The 19340-nt window shown below is 46.0% G+C and overlaps 1 protein-coding gene across 2 annotated transcripts in view; it reads right to left on the bottom strand.

Moving 5' to 3' along the window:
* Positions 1-4855: 4855 nt before the first annotated feature.
* The window catches only part of CCDC102A (coiled-coil domain containing 102A), a 47648-nt gene continuing 33163 nt past the window's right edge, over positions 4856-19340 (bottom strand). For both annotated transcript variants that reach the window (XM_060254289.1, XM_060254290.1), the window contains 2 exons: positions 17816-17919; positions 4856-5335 (listed from right to left, as the gene is read on the bottom strand). In XM_060254289.1, the coding sequence (XP_060110272.1) occupies positions 5209-5335; positions 17816-17919 (231 nt within the window). In that variant the 3' untranslated portion in view covers positions 4856-5208. The remainder of the gene's footprint in view (positions 5336-17815; positions 17920-19340) is intronic.

Consider the following 19340-nt stretch of genomic DNA (forward strand, 5'->3'; position numbering starts at 1 on the left):
CTGGATATTTCTGGGACTCTCACTGGGAGGAGGCATGATGGTAACTGCCTTCTGGCTTACCCGTCAGCATCGGGCATTCATTATACTCAGAGCTTTTCTTTGAGCATGAGCGCACAGGAATGTAGTTCCGGCTGGCTTGGTGTCAGAAGGTGTGGCCAAATATGCAAATGAGTTCCTGCTGAGCCTTTTCTACAAAAAAATGCCCTGGGTATATTGTTTCAGAATGTGGAAGCTCCATTTAACTTAATGGCCAGTGGGTAGACCCAGCTTCCTTTATGAATATCAGCTTTGCGGTTGGTCACATGAAGCTGCCTTATCAAACCATTGGTCCATCAGGGTCAGTCTTGTCTACTCAGACTGGCAAAAGCTCTCCAGGGTCTTGGGTGGTCTTACACATCACCTACTGCCTGATCCTTTTAACTGGAGATGCCGGGGAATGAAGCTGGGGCTTTCAGAATGTCAAGGAGATGCTTACCACTGAGCCGAAGTCTTAGAGGTAAGCATTAGAAGCAGGCTGCCTCCAAATTTGCAGGTTCTGTTCCATTTCCAAGGTGGCAACGGCTATTCTACAGTTCCTGCTCCCAACACCAACCCGCCCCCCCCCTCCCCCGGGTCTTTGTTTTCTTAAAATATTTTGGGTTTACTTGGAGCAGACTTCTTCCCAAAGAAAGCAAATTTTGCAAGTGTGCTGATACACATCCATGACTCTGGGGGAGGGGCCATGACTCCGATGCTCTACTTGGCATGCAGAAAGTTCAGTTTGCAGTTAAAGGATCTGGAAGAAGATGATGTGAAAGACCTCTGCCTGAGACCCTGGAGAGCTGCTGCCAGTCTGAGTAGACAATACTAACCTTGATGGACCAAGGGTCTGATTCAGTTTAAGTCCACTTCATGTATTCACACATCTGGAACTTTGGTAGCAGGAACTCCTTTGCATATTAGGCCACACGCCTCTGATGTAGCCAATCCTCCAAGAGCTTACAGGGCTCTTAGTGCAAGGCCTACTGTAAGCCCCAGGAGGATTGGCTACATCAGGAGTGTGTGACCTAATATGCAGAGGAGTTCCTGCTACAAAAAAGCCCTGCTCCCGTATGCGTGTGAAGTTACCCAGCAAGCTCTTGGTAACAGGGATTCGAACCCAGCTCTTCTAAGACCCAACTCTATCCACTGGACTCCATCTAATGCACAAATGAAGCATAAACTCAGTTTATTACAGAATTCTGATTAAACTGCTTGCCAGGCTCAGGTTATACAAAAATACTTGCAGAAGGGACCTCCGCTTCCAGAGCCATGATGAACGCCCTTCCCTAGCACCAACAGTACCAGGTTTGGTATATGTATATGTCCATGTATTCTGCCCCCCCCCCCACATTTCTCACCAGAAAAGCTGAAAAAAGTCTCCAAAAGGAATCCCAAGTCTCCCATCTTTATGCAGAAAACAAGCTGTTCTCAGATGGTTGCTGATTTGGTAGAATTCCTTTGGATCCCTAGAGTCAGTGTTGTAACTGAAAAGTATTTAGAACTCTTTGGGAAAGATGGAGAATGGAAGGAAGAATGGAGAGACGGGAATAAAGGCTGGTGAGCCAGAGAGGAAGATGGCCAAGAACACCCATGCAAGGAAGGGTACCAGATATCTCCAATGGAGATCTTTCAGCCAAGGCCATAGCCAGGATTTTACAAGATGGGGGGATTTTTTAAAAGTCAGGGGGCACCCTTTTCCATCCACTGCTGGGCTTGCCGCTTCTCAGAAACTTTCTGGGGTAGGGGCAAAAGCTGATGGCTCTCAATGTGGCCAAATTGAGGCAGCCAACCTTAAACTTTGGAGTGAAGAAGGGACTGCACCTTGTGTGCTAGCAGAGGGGGTTTCTTCCACCTCCCTCTCCCCCACTCTGGCACTTTGCAGCCAGGAACTCCACCCGCCCTCAACCCATTCCACATGGCTTCCTCTGCTTCCCTCCTCTCCACCTGTTGCTTTTGCTGCTGCTCCGCTTTCCCGGCTCTGGTTGCCACTGATAATGCTTCGCTGGCTCAGCCATGGCAAAAAGAGAAAAAAGCAGACTGCATGCTGGAGGCCCCCTGGAAGTCAGGGGGCAGTGCCCCCACCGGCCCCGTGGCTGCAGGTCTGCTTTCAGCCCTCTTCTGTGTCCTTGCAGTAGGTCATGCACTGCCTATAGTGTCAAATCTCTGTAGACCTAAGTATTGTCTTAAGAAATCAAGCAAGGGATTCCCAGGATGGATACCAAATTCCACCCTCTGAAAGCTGTCCTGCAGAAAGCTATATGGCTACCATCTTCCACCAGAGATGACTCCTGTGTCATACCACTGGTGCCCGTACAGGAGCCCTCATAGAAGCTGGGCATGTCATCCCCACCCACCCCCATGTATAATGTACACACAGCATTGGGTGATAGTAGATAGTCCCAAATATAAATGGGGTAGGCCATGTGTTGAGCGGTAAATATAAGTCCATTGGTATTGTCCAAGAAATCTTGGATGCTAAACAGGGAGAGCCCTAGCTAGTATTTGGCTGGGAAACCATCGAGGAAGACCAGGGTCATGACACAAAGGCTGGGAACAGCAACCCACCTCTGAACATCTCTTGCCTTGAAAACCCTACTGGGTTGCCATAAATCAGCTGCAATTTGATGGCCCTTTCCACCACCAGCAATGCTCAAAATACCTCATGTGGAGTACTGTGTTAGAATCCTTACAACCACCTTGTAAGGTAGACCTGTATGATCCTCTTCCTTTTGCAAAAGGGGTTTGAAGCTAAGGTGGAGAGAAAGCAGCATGACAAGAACCAGGAGACTTCAAAAGCACAAGGCCAGAGTTTAAAAAAAAAGCCACAGTGTGTATAGTGCCACTGCCAACTGTAGCAGGAACTCCTAGTTAGCTCAGTATTTATATTACAAAAATCATCTACACACATATTTATACACAAAAACAAACAAACACATATACTGAGAGAGCACTTGAGGGAAGAAAATATCTCCTCAGAGCTCTTTTCTCCTGGATTTGCTTCACCCTGTCCGGGCAGGTGGTTTTATTTGAGCACCATTCTATGCATGAGGCAAAGATGAGGTGACTGAGCAGCACCTCGCAGCTTGGACTTGTTTGTGACAGAGGGCTTCGCTTCATTTTCCACTCCCTCCCCTCCATCTTAACACAGGACACGATTTCCCTCTCCCCGTCTGTGCATGGGCCAGCTTTTGGCACATTACCACAAAAGAGCCAAGAAAGCAAACACAGGAAGCAGAGTCAGGCCTCCTCTTGTCACTGAGGAAAAAGCCAGTCCGGAGAGAATATGAGCCTCACCCAGTATGGGGCCATCAAACTGATAATCAAGGCCTCTCAGTGATGAATTGGTGTGCCTCTTGCCACAAAAAAAGACCTAGCTGGGTTAGTTTTTTCTCCAGAGTGCTACATATCATATATATGTCCCAATCATGTCATTAAGACTATATGGTATATGAGCTGTGAAAGCTACATCACCCATTGGACCAATATAGTCTCCAAGCACATGTCCCCTCTGTTCCCTTATTTGGAAATATTCATTTCTTCCCTTGTTCCTATCAAAGGATCTACCTGGCTCAATCCCTTGCCTTCTTCCCTTGTTCTAAGCCTGGGGGGGGGGGGTGTTATTTGTTAATCCAAGTTTCTTGCCCTAGCACCAGCACCAGAATATGTTCCAAAAATGTACTCACTCCAAACCAGGGAGTGGGGCTATTCCTGAGGGACACGAGCATCTGCTAGGCATGAAAAAGGGTCTGGGTCCAACACTAGTATCTTTACTTTAAAAGGACTGGGTAGTCGCTGATGTGAAAGATGGCTGGCTATCAGAGACCCTGGAGAATTGCTGCCAGTCAGAGTGGAAAAGACTGACCTTGATAGACCAATGGTTCAGCAGAAGGCATCTTCATGCACATCCACCTGTGTATGTGCAGAAGCTTATCTGCTGTGTTGTCCTTTGGATCTTGCCTTCGGATTACTTTTAGATTACCTGCTGCCTAAGCTCCTGTCTTGGGAATTGGACCTTTGTCTGGACTGGCTCCAAAGGAACACTATCTCTTGCTTTTTAACCTTCTTGCAAAGCCTTTTGCATACCCACCATCTGTGGCACCTTGGAATGCTGGACTCCTTTTAGTGGGCTTTCTAGCATTATTACCAAATGCTTGATGTTACTTTGTCAGCTTGAAGTTTGCTAATTCACCAGCTGAAATAACTTCATTATTCCCTTCAGCAATCCTTGTTTCTCTCTGGAGTCTCCATGCTTTTTCCAACTATGTAATGTTCCCTTGCCACTTTGTCAAAGATATCTTACATTGCTGTTTGTGTGGGCCGCTGCTGAAACTGGGATACCATTGAAGCCAGATGTAGCACCTAAACCACCAATTCCTTTTGTATATGAGTAAAAGGTGGTGAAAGAAAGACAAGTCCTTTACCCTAAGGCTGTCTGATGTGAATTTTGGGCTTAAACTAAAAAGCAGGCCACTTTCACAACGACACGTGCTGAGGGTGCACGTGTCTTCTGACCCAACACAATAAATGAACTGCCCACAGCTTTGTGAACAACATGTCAACCTTAGAAGCGTCTGTGACACCAGAGAGGTCATTGGTTTCTTCCCTGGTAGACTTTGGTTTTGCTCATCAAATCCTCCTCTCACTCCCAGAAGGCAAGGCTGGATAAGGGGCAGGATTGCATTTACATTAGCTACCCCTAATGTAAATGCAAAAGTATACTGACTGAGATATGAGGTACTGTGTTTGAATTCTAAGGGAGGGTTACGTTGGGGAATAATACGAGTCTGTCAGCTGCAAAAGGGTGTTGACAGGCTGGGAAATGAAGGAGAAATATGGGCAAAGGTCTGTTTACTGCACTAGGTTTCTAAAGGCAAATAGTTCCTAGTGCTCTTGAACATGTGATGTTCACACTCCCACAACAGGGATGAATTATGGGGCTGGTGAGTAAGGGAGAACTATGCAAAGTCGAGCAACTTCCTCTTGAAGTAGTCCATCTTGTCCCAGTCACCAAGTTGTCTTGTTCCAGACCAGGATATAGAGGCTTAGATGTCTCTTTTCCAGCTTTCCCACAGCTCCAAGTCTTGTTCTCCCTCAAAAGAAAAGTTCTCCTTGTTGAGGCCAAAAGCCATCACTCCAATCAAGGAATAAACGTCCTGCCCCAGCACCAGTCTCTCTGCCGGGCAGTCGCTAAGGAACTTGGATCTGCAAGTCTTCATCTTCATCCAAGTCACTGGTGCCATCGCCAGAGTTGTCAGGCTCAAAACGTGAACTGCGGATTTTTCCGAAGAGGGGGATGCTCTGCTGCCGGCGAAGCCTGTTCCAAGAGAGACATAAAGGACCAGAGTAAATGAGCACAAAGTCAAAGCTGCACACAGTCCCTAGCACTCACCTTTACTGGTTCCTTTGCTCAAACAGCCTCCTGCAGTTTAATTCGGAGGCATCAAACAAAAGATTTAGAGTGAGGGATGGCCAAATTGTGTCTCTCTCGAAGCCCTCACTGCCCCATCAGCTGGCTTGGAGAAGGCATTTCTCTGCTTAGATTACTTCTCCAAGTCAAGTCAGCTGGCAGCTTGGAGAATGCATTTAAGGTTAAAGTTGCTTTCTTTCCACGTCTCCCCCCTCCCCATCTATGGTCCTTCCTTCCTTCCTTCCTTCCTTCCTTCCTTCCTTCCTTCCTTCCTTCCTTCCTTCCTTCCACCTCTTTTCTAGGGCACGGGTCCCCAGCCTTTGGAACCTATAAGCACCTTTGGAATTCTGATCCAGTGTGGTGGACACGGCCACAATGTGGCTGCTGCAGTGGATGTTCAGTCAACACAGTATAGATCCTGGTGCTGTGGTGGGAGGTGTTGCCAAAGAAATCTGCACAGACAATTGAATCTGCAATGGTCAATCAAAAGCCCTGCTGGGCAAAAGCCCCACCCACTTTCTAAAAACACATGGTGGTGCCAGGATGGGTGCCAGGATGGGTGCCAGTGGCAGTCAAAAGGCTCATGGTCACCATGCCGGAGAGCCCTACTCTAGGGGATCTCATTAGGTCCTTCAGGGACCCCTTCCCACACTCCACACAAACCAATGAACCATCTTCAGGGCTGGGTAGATGTGGGTAGGGATGGTAGTATATGTTTTTGGCAGTCACATTTCATCCATATCAGTTTAACAGCTGATAGGTCACCAGAACAAAAAGACAATTTTCTAAGTTCCCACCAATTTTAGAATTCAACCATGGTGAAATGGGAGTTAAATGGGATTGGGGAAGGCAAACTGTTATGGGGGCCACATCAGCAGAATGACAGATGTGGTCCTTGAGCCCATTTAAGTTTATTCTAACATTTTTGGAGTCCATTCAGAAGACCCACCTATTACAGGGGTGGCAAACGGTAGCTCTCCAGATGTTTTTTGCCTACAACTCCCATCAGCCCCAGCCACCATGGGCAATGGCTGGGGCTGATGGGAGTTGTAGGCAAAAAACAACTGGAGAGCTACCGTTGGCCACCCCTGACCTATTAGAAGAGGCCTTTCTAAACATGCCTTTGCTTTGGTAGCGGGACTACCTTACTTGGCATTTGCCATCCAAAATCCTTGTGTGCCCCTTGTAGGACTGGTATTTTTTCATGGCATTTTTTCAACCCATGTATCCTTTCCAGAAGGCAAAGCCAGAAAAGGGGCAGGATTTAGCTAGGCTACTCCTAATAGCTGCAAAGGCAGAATGTACACCCATTCTGTGGGTCAGTCCCTTTCCAGCACTAAAGAGACTGAAGCACTTCCTTCTTATCCTGACAGAGGGCCATGGACATCATCTTTGCATTAAACAATGCATTTCTGAACAGGAGTCCTGTGTAACTTGAAGGCTTGCTCCAAGATTGTTTGAACAATAACAGATCCCCTGGGGGAACAACATGATTGCCACAGATGTTAACTAAGCATCACACCACACAGAGAAACACACACCACATCCTTTCAGTCCTTGATTTTGGGGATGTGCTATTAAGGATGCAGAATCTGGGTGTGTTTAACCCTTGTGCTGCTGGCCAACGTTCAGTTCCAAACTGCACCTTCCTCCTCAGCTGTTCTCCTTCCTACAGAGTTCCAAATGCTTCTCTAAACTCACACTTGGAACCTCGTGGAGAGAAAAGAGGCAGAGGAAGATGGATTGGGAAAGGACAAATGGCAGGTGGGGAAAGCACACCTGAAGCACTTTTACTGTAAAGACAAAGGCAGTCATGCTCTACCACATTCCTGTGTGGACAACATTCCTCTATCCCTCTACCCACAACCCATTTTTTACAAATTCTTGGCCAACAGCCAGCTTGCATGAAGTTCTTATAATGGAACGTCCTTTCTCAGCTGACCACAGAGAAGGTTCCCCCCTGGAATGAGACCTCCACCCAGCAGGGGGGAAAGAAGGTTGGCAGATGCGATGTGCATTTTCTACCCTTGCCTCCAAACTGTGTAGAAAGCTATTTTCAGAGATAATCCCCCTTCGGAGTAGAGGTTCCAAAAGGAGTTATTCTGGGAGTGGCAATTTTCGGAGATAATCGATATTTCATAGATTTCCCTCCTCCTTTGTTTCACTTTAGGCTCTCAGCAAGGAATGATCCTTTTCCCATTAGAGCCCAGCAGATATAAATAAATCTGTTCCCTCTGCACCACGATAGTTATCTTCCTTGCCTAAACTTCATCCAACTAAGTGGGTGTTCTGTGCTGATAAAGGCGAATTTCGACAGGCGATCTCTCAGAGGCTCCAAGCAGCACTTAATAGACTTTTTGATTCAAGCAAGTAAAGATAGCTTAAAGCCTTTTTTTTTTTTTTTAAACCCGGGGTATTTAATGACAAGACATTAGTATCCGGAATCTTTAGCAAGGGCAGGGCAAGCTGAGGTGGAAGACGAGCTGATGCAATCTTCAGTATCCAGGGGTCGTTTTGTAGAAAAATAGGTGGTGGAGCTCATCCAGGGATTGTTATGCAGCTGCACCTACTATTCAATGGACAAGGTGGGGATGAGGAGGTGGAACTCTCAGAAAGGTTTAGGAGCTGTGCTCCTGTGAGCTCCTGCTGAATCCAAGGCCTGCCAGTATCAAGGGCTGCTTCCACACAGAGATTTTGCTCCAGTTTTGCAACCAAACAGGAGCCTGAGTTTTTTTTTTTTTTTTGGTGGGGGGAACCATCTACCCACTGCCATTCCCAGATAGCTCCCCGCTCATCTGTGCCCACCCACAGTCCCAAACCTCCTTTGCTGTGGACTTTCTTGGAAGTTCAGAGTCCAAGTGGGTTTGCCCACTGTGGGGTCAGAAAAGCACAGATTTCTGAAGTGCCCTGTCCACAGTGGCACTATTGTCCCTCAGCCCAGTCTAGCAGGATCTCATCAGATTTAGGAAGCCAAACAGGGTCAGCCCTGGTTAGTACTTGGATGGGAGACCACCAGGGAAGTCCAGGGTTTCTATGCAGAGGAAGGCAACAACAAACTACCTCTGAACTTCTCTTGCCTTGAAAACCCCATGGGTTCTGGAGTCACTGTGAGTCAGCTGCAAGTTTGGCACACAATTACCATTATGTTATCTTTCTATGCCCACTATTTCTGTCCCATACCACTGGTGGACTTCTTTAAAATTACTACAACTATGTAGTTACTACCTTTTAAAAAAAAAAAAAAGAAGCCAGCAAAGAGCTCTCCAGTTGTGCCTTGTGTGTGTGTGTGTGTGGGGGGGGGGAGGTGGGGACAAGAAAGTAAGGAAAATCCAGAGTAAACACCTGTGAACATATGAACATATATGAACATATGAAGCTGCCTTATACTGAATCAGCCCCTCAGTCCATCAAAGCAGTACTGTCTACTCAGACTGGCAGCAGCTCTCCAGGGTCTCAAACTGAGGTTTCTCATGCTTATTTGCCTGGACCCTTTTTAGTTGGAGATGCCGGGGATTGAATCTGGGACCTTCTGCTTACCAAGTGGATGCTCTACCACTGAATCATCATTCTTCCCCACTATTAGGAGTGTGGCTCCACTGTGTGGATGCTCTACACCTGTGTGGATGTTTGGTTGCCACGGCAAATGCAGAAGCAATGGGTACACTATAGGGAATCATCTCAATGTGGAAGTAAGACGTTAGTCCTACCAGAGCTTGTCTTCCTCACTATTTGCCATTAATGATTACTTGCCAAGGTCATAAATCCTTAGGGCTGCATCTGTGGATTATCTGCATGGCTTTTCCCCAGTGATGCTGTGTGATGTGTGTTTTTATATATTTTACATGACTACAGCAAAAGAAAAGTTCTTTATTAGAACAGGTACTAAGCTTACTGCCATTAAAAAAAAAGACTTCTGCTACATCTTGCTGGCATTTAGCATCAGTAGAACATTAGTGGTGAACAAAAGATGGCTTCCAATCTCTTTAGGTGGGCAAAACAGTGCAGGGGTGGGGTGGCATAAGGTGACAAGACCGCAAGGATTAACCAAGGGATACAGAGTAATGGAGAAATAGGTGAGGGTACACACAAAGGACTAGGGATGTTCATGAGAGGCTTTCTTTGCTGAAGAACTGAATATTGAAGAGGGACTTAAAACAGAAGAGGGAAATGATTTGAGTGGTAAGAGAGTCCCACCAGCAAGGTACAAAACAACAGCAGGTGCAGAGACAGGAATTCGCCCAAAGAGTAATTAACATGTGGAATTCAGTGCCACGGGAAGTGGTGGGGGCTACAAGCATAGACAGCTCCAAGAGAGGATTGGATAAATATATGGAGCAATGGTCCATCAGTGACTATTATCCACAAGGTATAGACGGAACATTCTGTCTGGGGCAGTGATGCTCTTAATTCTTAGTGCCTGGCGGGGTAACAGTGAGAGGGCTTCTGGAGTTCTGGCCCCGCTGGTGGATCTTCTGATGGTACCTGGGCTTTGGCCACTGTGTGACACAGAGCATTGGACTGGATGGGCCACTGGGCTGATCTAACATGGCTTCTCTTATGTTATGTTTTTATGTTCTTATGGTGCTTTGTCTGATTTAGCATTAGTGATGTGTTTGTTGCCTAGACCAGAAATCAACTCAGGCACTGAAGAAATGGGTAGCAAAATAAAATACTGGACATGTGACAAGCCTGCCTAGCAGACAGGATTATACTGTGGACCCTTCAAAAACTGATGGGCCCCATCAGGTAACTGCCCATCTGTACCAAGTACTAGGGCAAGATATGCCACCTGCTGACAATTGAGCAATCTAGACTGCAAACTTCCTGGATCAGTCAAACTCCTATCAAGATTTTGGAGACTCTGAATCTGGGAGAATCCAGGGCCCAAATGCCTCTCAAATAACCCTACTTTCATTTTGAACCCCTACCCCTCCAAACTAGCTCTTAATGCTGAGAAAACTGGCTAGAAAATGTGGGAAGATGAGTAAATAGAGAGGCAGGATAAATTATGCAAGATACATAAAAATATTATAAATAAATAAAAGTGGAAACACACCCATAAAAGATTTAGCAGTATTTTGGCATAAGAGCTATTTTATGGTTTAAAGAAACAATACCTTTCCTTCAGGAGCAGAAAAAATATCAAAATTAAATGAACAAATGGACATAAAATTGTAAGTTTCAAATTACTGTTTTTTCTTTTGTTGGTATGTAGCATAGGAACAGTTTCTTTCAACAGAAAAAGAGCAATCTGCCTTGACTCCCAGTGAGAGAGGGAGAAAATAAATGTATGATTAATTCATCCCAAAACATCAGCTTTAGTAGGCTTTTTAAAAAATTATATATTTTTGCTTATTTTCTGTGCTTGCATTACAGAAAATCAACTCTAGAAAACACCCCAATTTCAGTCTTGTTTTCTGCACCGCTACATTTCTCTGATAATATGGAACTCTACAGAAAAATCTGGCTACAGTGGTTTTATTTATTCACTTCATGTATATCCCACCTTTGCAATCCAGTGGGGACCACAAAGCAGTTTACATCTTTTTTAGATGGGGGAGCTCATTAGCAGAACTCATTAGCATATGCTGCCCCCCCCCCCAGCTGAAAGCAACCTGATGTAAGAAAGGAGAGTCCTGGGTGAGTGAGGCCTGCTTGGGCTGGCTAGAAATCCAGTCAGCCCAAGCAGGCATCGCTTGCCTGGGGCTCTCCTGGGCTGCCCTCCCACCCCCCCCGTCAAAAGGCCAGCAAGCAAGGTGGGTGGGGAGGAAGAGGGTACCTTGAACAGGTATGAGTTGGTTTTTGTTACTGAAAAGCAAAGCAAAATCTGCTTCCGTTCTTCAGCTCCTGCCATGAAGACAAGGTAGCCTGCATTCGTCCTGCAGACACTGCTGCTCATGTTGTTAACCCTCATGTAGTTCAAAACAATTTATTGCCCAAGCAATATCAGAAAACATGCTCCAAGTGGAGCATCTTGGATCCCTTGCTCTGTCCAAAAGGATTCTGGGATGCTTTGTGGCATTTCAAAGGACCATTAGATATTATTTCACTGCTGCTTTGGGAAAAACAGTGTGCAAAGGAATTTCCCTGATTGTTTGTGACTTTGGGCCTCTCCTGGTGGAGTTTCACGGCTACTAGATTCTATGCTAGTTTATAAAAACATGGTAGGGGGCCAGACCCTTTACTCCCTTCATTGGGGGCCTCGTTTGTATTATCAACTAGACATTTCCAGCATAATTAACCCTAATCTTCCCAGCATTCTCCAGTGAAAAAATGTATGCATTAGTTTTCCAGTCCAAAGCCACAAAGCCTGAATGGGGTATACCTCAGCTGCAATGATTTCTGCTGCTTTTTACGGGAAAAAGCATGAATTATTTAAAGAAAGAGGGTGGTGGGATCTGCTAGGGAGGGGGGAAGGAAGAGGCTCCATTATTCTCGTATGATTTAATGACAACATCCCCAATAAAAGAAGATAAGAATCATTTTTTTTTATAAAAAATACCCAGCTGCCTCCACTTCAAAGGCTCTTTGGATGGCGCAGGATCGATCTGTCTGGCATGCATCTCAGCATTTTATTGCTAGAGAAGCACACATGCAAATTAAAAAAAAAACTTTTAAAAGGCAATAAAAATGAGAGTCTCTCTTAAAGGCACTTTGCTGGGCATGTGGCTCTAACCTGATCCCAACCCGTCATTTCTTCTTCTGGAAAGAGATATTGCTCTCAGGGTAGCTTCTTTAGTATGGGGAATCAGATCCGTCCTTCTTCAAGAGTTTCATCGCCCCCCAGTGGCAAAGAGAAATATGCTCAAGGAAAGAGCCTCCACAGACATCCACCTCACAGCTTTTTGGGGCCAACTTCAGACTCGCTCCAGACCATTCCTCTGTCTTTTGTCTTCTCAGTGGTGTTCCCCCCACACTCACACCTCAAGGAGAAGGTATTCCAATCTGTTCGATCATTTTGCCTGCACCTGCATCTATGTTCTTTTTCCCCCCCTTCAGGTTAGACAACTTCAACTGTATGCAGTATCATCTGGGGATACTCTAATCCAGTAAATGGAGTCATGAACGGACAAAACAGATCTTTCTACAAACCTGAAAAATGGCCCATGTTTGCAGAAAAATCTGAAATTTAAAAAAAACAAAAAACAATTGGGGTTAAAACCCCCCACAAATGATAAAAGGAGTGCCTGCAGCTTTAAGAAACAGGAGCACTTAGTGACCTTTACTAGGCCACCACAACATTCTAGGCTTGGTTTCCATCAGGGCTTTTTTGTCCTTTGAGGGAGGACTCATGATACCAGGCATGGCAGCAACCACCAGACTACCTGACTTGCATGTTTCACCTAGGCCTGACTGCTTGCTCTTGTTCAACAGCAGCCACCATATCAAAACTAGCATTGTATAGCAGTTAGAGCTTCATGCTAAGGTCTGGTAGACCCAGGTTCAAATCACCAGTTTGCCATGGAAGCTCACTAAGTGATGCGGGGCCAGTCACATACTTTCAGTCAGACCTGCCCCACAGGGTTGTTGTGAGGATAAAAAAGGAGAACAGGAGAATAATGAAAAGGGCTTTGGTCTTCACTGTGGAGAAAGACAGGGTATAAACAAAGATGAGTGGCGGTTGCTAGGCAACACAACAGGCTTGGTTCCTGTCAGTAAAAGGCACAAAGAAGGGAAAGGCCTTTCCCAGGAGGGAGGAATAAAGAGGCATCCTATTAAAAAAACCAAAGAGCCCAGCAGACTGAATGCTACACAAAACTCATGTGAGAAGCACTGCTCTCTTTGCAGGTGGAGAGACAGACTGGCCCAAGCTCACCCAGAGAACTTCATGGCAGAGTAGGGATATGATCCCAGATCCTCTTGGTCATCATGCAACATTCTAGCCACTACTTCAAACCAGTTCCTCATTTCAGTCTCTAAAGAGATGGATACACTGACTTTACAATTCTGGCTGCCTTATTTTGAGTCCCCTTTCTCATATGCATACCAACTTGTTTCCTGGGAACAGTCTTTGAAGACTCCCAACCTGTCAGCATCTTTGACATACATAGCAATAAGCTTAAGTCAGATCAATAGATTCTTTCTATAGATCTTAAAAGCCAAGTTAGATGTGATGGGAACAGTCAAAAATGTCAATCATACAGAAGAGAGAAAGGGAGAGTGTGTACAGGGTGGGTGGGTTTCACATCAAAAGAACAGCACAGATAAAGCGAGCTAAATATTTGCCTCTCCCTTCTGGCTGAGATACTGCAAATTAACTGGGATGGGGTGAAATGCCCACAGACATGGGGAGGGGGAGGTATGGCAGAGGAGGGGGCAGGATGTAACCAGTGATCCCTCTAAGCTGAGTTAGCGTGAGCTAGCTCACAGATTTTTAGCCTCCAGCGCACACATTTTTATCATAGCTCAGAAAGGATGACCTCAGAGCACACTAATGTATGCAGTAGCTCACAACTTTAATGCCAGTAGCTCACAAAGTAGAATTTTTGCTCACAAGACTCTGCAACTTAGAGGGAACATTAGATGTAACTCATCTCTGCCACAGCTATCTTCTCAATTTTAACTGCCTTTTCTTAGGGAAGCATGTTGCATCCGTCCCTCACTATTTTGCACACAAAACAACTCCGCAAGGTAGTTGTAGAAAAGAGTAAGAGTCTAGTTGCACCTTAAAGACTACCTGCGTGAACACTTATTTTCCCCTTACCCTGAAGTTCTAGGGACTAAGAAAGTGATTAGCCCAAGGTTACCCAGTGAAGATCCTCCTCTCCATTGCATCCCTGTGAGAACCCTGTGGGATAGGGCTAGGCAGAGAGAGAAAAGGAGAGAGGCTGACCCATGGGCATCTGAAGTGCAATCCAAAGTAGCATTACACTGTTCTAAGGCCACAGAAGAAAACGGCTCGACTGTATTTAGGATGGTACAACTAGGCAAGCTTAGATTCCACCAGCTTGCATTATGATACATTTTGGCTGTGATCACACACACTAAATAATGCACTTTCAATCCACTTTCAGTGCACTTTCCAACTGGATTTTGCCAGTTCACACAAGTAAAATCCGGTTGAAAAGTGCCTTGAAAGTGCCTTGAAAATGCATTATTTAGTGTGTGTGATTGCAGCCTTAGTGTGATGGATATGACGAAACAGACTAATCTCACAGGCCACTGATCTGGTTGTCCAGTGGAGGGTGCTTTCGTGGTGGGTGTGCAAAGCACAGTGAGAAAGAAGCTCCCCTCTTCCAGCTCTCCCTTGCGAGGAGTCCCAGATCACATCTCTTGGGATCCTGTAGCACACTTGCTTCTAGACAGGAAGATGCATTGTCCCACTGTGGACCATTCCAGAGGGGTAGCTGGGTTAGTCTGTTGCAGCAACATAAAACAAGAATCCTGTGGCACCTTGGAAGACTAGCAACATTTATTCCAGCATGAGTTTTCATGAGTCAAACCTTGACAGTGTCTAAGCAGCAAGGGCTGGGTAGGGGGCTGAAACCCCCCCCCCCATTTAACCTTTCAACCTTCCTTGGATGAAAGTGACAGAGAAGGATGGCAGGAGGGTGACCGAGGACTCCCCTTCAGTCCTCTCCCTTTCATCACTGCACTCCTCCGATAAGGAATGATGTTCCTTCCCCCTCAAATTTCCTCCCTCCCTCCGCATCAGCAGCTAGCTGCTGACAGGTAAGCCCCTGGGAGACAAATTGCGGCAATTTGAAGAGTTCCCCTTGATGCTCCCCTGCAATTTATCAGTGAAGAAAACTCACCCACCTGGTTCCCCACCTCATATCCTCTCCATCCCCTTGACACAGTCTTCTCTTCCTGGAAAGAATTCAGCTGAGGGCTTATCTCATCCAAGGAGATAGGAGCTTTTCCAATTAGCCTCGTTATAATAGCACTCAGGGCTAAAACCTCAGAGCTAAATCATCTGCGGATCTTAAAATTTACACACAACCGATCCGCATGTTGCGTTATGCTGGCAAATGAATACAGAAGGATTACTTTTTGGGGGGGGGGGTGCTTTGAGTTTGCAGTGGGGCTAAGGGAAGGAGCAACAGCAATATGCGAGGGCCCGAAAGGCAGAAAAGTGAGTGCAGAGAAGAGAGGGAAGGTCATTGCTGAACTGAGATTCCAATCTGAGATAAGCCAACTAGGTGGCCTCAGTCCAAACACCATCTTCGGTATGTTGCTGCCTTAAGGCCTAATGATCCATTATAAAGTCCTCATGTCCCCATGAATCCCCAGCAGTCTTGCTGACTGGATGTACTCTGGGGAGCAGTGTTCCCTCTATGCTGAGTTAGTGTGAGCTGGCTCACATTTTTTTAGCCTCCAGCTCACACACTTTTGTTTTAGCTCAGGAAAAACGGCCCCAGAGCAAACTGATTTATGCAGTAGCTCACAGCTTTAATGCCAGTAGCTCACAAAGTAGAATTTCTGCTCACAAGACTCCACAGCTTAGAGGGAATATTGCTGGGGAGTCCCCTGATTCAAGTGACATTCCCAGGTGTGTGGGAGCCTAGTTCTGATTAGGAGCATGCCATGCAGGGGGAAGGGGTTTAGATTCTCCTCCCCATCATTTTCCTGACTCAAAATGGCCCCAGAGATCTGTTAGTTGATCTACAGGAGAAACTCACATATGGTCCAACAGTACACATATCAGTGGAGGTGGAACAATCATCTCCAAATTGGTGCTTGTGGCTTAAGTGACCATGCAATACAGAGGGCCATGCAATACAGAGCATTGCTGGCAGAACAAATACCTCTAGATATCTCCGGCAAGTGAACCAAGCTAGATGGTGCAAAGGAAGATGCCACTTTCACCCTCAAAAGATACAGGAGGAACTTTCCAAAAACACACTTGGCAATCAAGGAGATCCCCAAGGCTCATTTACACCTTGTATGCCAATTGCTCTGTTCAGCTACACTGGATTTAGGGGTCTGTTAGAAACCGCTGTCCCCAGTTCCTGGTGCTGAAGAGGCAAGCTGCTTTGAAAACTGAACAGTGGCTTGCCTCAGCAAGTGTCATGGATCTGGCAAAGAATACTTCAAAGGAAGATCCAGCTGCACATACAGTATTTTTCTTTATGCACAAATTACTGCTATGAGTTGCAACACCAGACTTTGTCAACTAATGCTAAAGTCATTAAAAGAACACACAAAGCTGCTTTGTAAGTAAATCCAATATCTTCTTCTTAAGTGTGTCAAACCATTGTTCTATCAAGTTCAGTAGCACCAACTCAGACTACTTTGGGGCAACCCTGTAGGCAGGAATTTTGGGGGGAGTGCATTAAAGGAACATCAGGGGATAGGCGCTAATTAAATTTGGTTGCCTTAACTTAATTAGCAGACCGGAGCACAGATTTAACGGTTTCACATCTCTGGTGAATCTCCTTCCCTCCCCAAACACTGGGCTCTCCAAGGCTTCATACCTCAAATCCCCAGGAATTTCCAAACCTGGAGTTGGCAACCCCCAGCCACAGATGCAGATCCAAGGAGAGATGGCTCTCTCTGACTTAGCTATGTGTGCATCGGCCCAAATCAATCAAAAAGAGAAAATATGAGCAGTGGGGTAAAGGGAGGGAGAGGGAATCCCAGGTAGGAGCAGCAAAACTTTGGGTTCTCGCATTGCACCTTGGAAGTTGTAGTTTTCAGCTGGCCTTATTGCAACCATAACAAAGGGAATTAGAACTACAATTCCCAGTTTGGGGGTCCCAAAAGGCTATGGGGCAAGCTTATTTTATATGTGCTTGCAATTAGTCTGAAGGGAGGGAGTGGGAGGAGGAGGTGAGGCAGATGGCGTGGCAGCTACCCTGCCCAAATTTGTGATTAAAAGGGGAAACTGGGGTGGGGTCTTTGCAAAATCAATAGAAGTCTTTGCAAAATTGATGGAGGGTGCTGCTTGTGCTGCCCCAATGCTGCTGCTTCGGGGTCTCAGTTACTTCCCGTCACCTCCTACCTGATTCTCTTGACTGCAGATGCTGGAAATGGAACCTGTGATCTTCTGCATACAAAGCAGATGTTTAACCTTTGAGTCATGGCCCCTTCCTAGATGCCTTCAGTGGCTCTCCAGGGCCTCAAACAGAGATCATTTACATCATGATCCTTTTAGCTGGAGATGCCAGGGATTGAACCTAGAACCCTCTGCTTGCCAAGGAGAAGCTCTGCTATTGAGCCATGGTGCCTTCCTTGTGTCTTTGCAAACCCTACACGTGCAAACTCCATCAGATTTGTAGAGAAATGGCAACAACTGTATGGAATCACCTCAAACTTCATGACCCTGAGTGCAGCAGATTCTGAGCACTTCACGACTACTGTTTTGTCTCCTTCCAGTTCCAGCATTCCTCTTTCTCCCCCACTCCAGTGCAGATCTACCAGGTCTTTTGGCCATTTTCACCCTACCTGGACTGCAGATGTTCCAGCTGAACTTGGAGGTTCTCACTTTGTTCCGTTTGCTCATCAAGCGACCGCTGCAGCTTCCGTGCCTGGTTATGAGCCTCGTCGAGCTGCAGAGTGGACAGAAGATGTATGAGGGTAACAGCTGAACAGAGCAAAATTCTCACACCCCATCTGTTCCAAATACTCTCACGGCACGCCCAGATACCAGCAACTGCTTCCCAGTTGAGTACTGATGTTCACTACCACTGTTGGGACCCAAAGTAGTAAATGATGCACAATTAAGGTAATTAAGCAGTCTTCTTAGGGGCGGGCATTTCAGAAAAGGCCTGCAATGGATGTGTCGACTGAACTGTCCTCAAAGTGTGAAGAATGATTATTGTCATGTATCACTTACCATGCATTACTTGCCATGAGTATATCCATTTTGATTTAGGCCGCATTCAAATTTATTCTTTGCTAACTTACATGGCTTGCTTGCTAATCTGTTTTACTATGTCTGTAACAAACACAAGTAACCAATTCTACCCTGGGAATGCGGCACGGCCAGCCTGTGAAGGTCAGACTATGCAGAGATTCTTACCTTCGCTTCTGTGAGAAACTTGCACTAGCTGGTTCAACAAAGTGGGGAAAGGTAGCTGCTTTGCATTGGTAGAGAAAAAGGTGCTTTTAGTTTGACCATGTAATGACTAGGAACTAAAGGTATTATTGTGTGTACTGAGGCTGGGGGCTCAGTTTCACCAAGACTCAGCCTTGAAACTGTAACGTCTTCATTTAATGAATAAACCTTACTTGACAACATCATAGAGGTGATCATTGACGGGGACTGACAAAAAGAGGAGGCCTTAAGCAGGGCTTGGTCCCTACAGCTTTAGGCTATGGGGAAAAGAGAGTTTCCCAGGTATGCCTGCTGTAATCCCAACAAAGCAGGGGTCCCCACAACAATGCTCTCTCTAAACTGTGGAGTCTTGTAAGCAAAAATTCAATGTGGTGAGCTACTGGCATTAAAGTTGTGAGCTACTGCACAAATTAGTTTGCTCTGGGGCCGTTTTTCCTGAGCTAAGGCAAAAATGTGTGAGCTGTAGGTTAAAAACCTGTGAGCTAGCTCACACTAAGTCAGCTTAGAGGGACCACTGCTCCCCAGTGTGGTGCCCACAGGCACCACAGCACCTGCCGACACCTCTCCTGGCACCCGTCAAGTGTTTTTAGAAAATGTGCAGGGCCTGGCAGGGGTTCTTGCCTAGCAAGGCTTCTAATTGGCCACTGGAGATTTGATTGCCTGTGCTGATTTTTTTCAAAGTTGCTTCAGTAATAGGGGCCAACACAGCAAAAGGATCTTTATAGAATTACAGACGTTAAGCTACAATAGCCATTTTGTGGTTGGCTACAGATTGTGCGGCAGCCATGTGTGACTGTGCCTACCACTGTCAGAATTCCAAAGATGCCCACAGACCCCAAAAGGTTGAAAACTCCTTCTTTAGAGCTTTTGAAGCCCCCAGAATCATACCAGGAAATCAGTCAGGAGCCACTG

The sequence above is a fragment of the Heteronotia binoei genome, chromosome 14 (assembly GCF_032191835.1).
Source record: "Heteronotia binoei isolate CCM8104 ecotype False Entrance Well chromosome 14, APGP_CSIRO_Hbin_v1, whole genome shotgun sequence".
Lineage (NCBI taxonomy): Eukaryota > Metazoa > Chordata > Lepidosauria > Squamata > Gekkonidae > Heteronotia > Heteronotia binoei.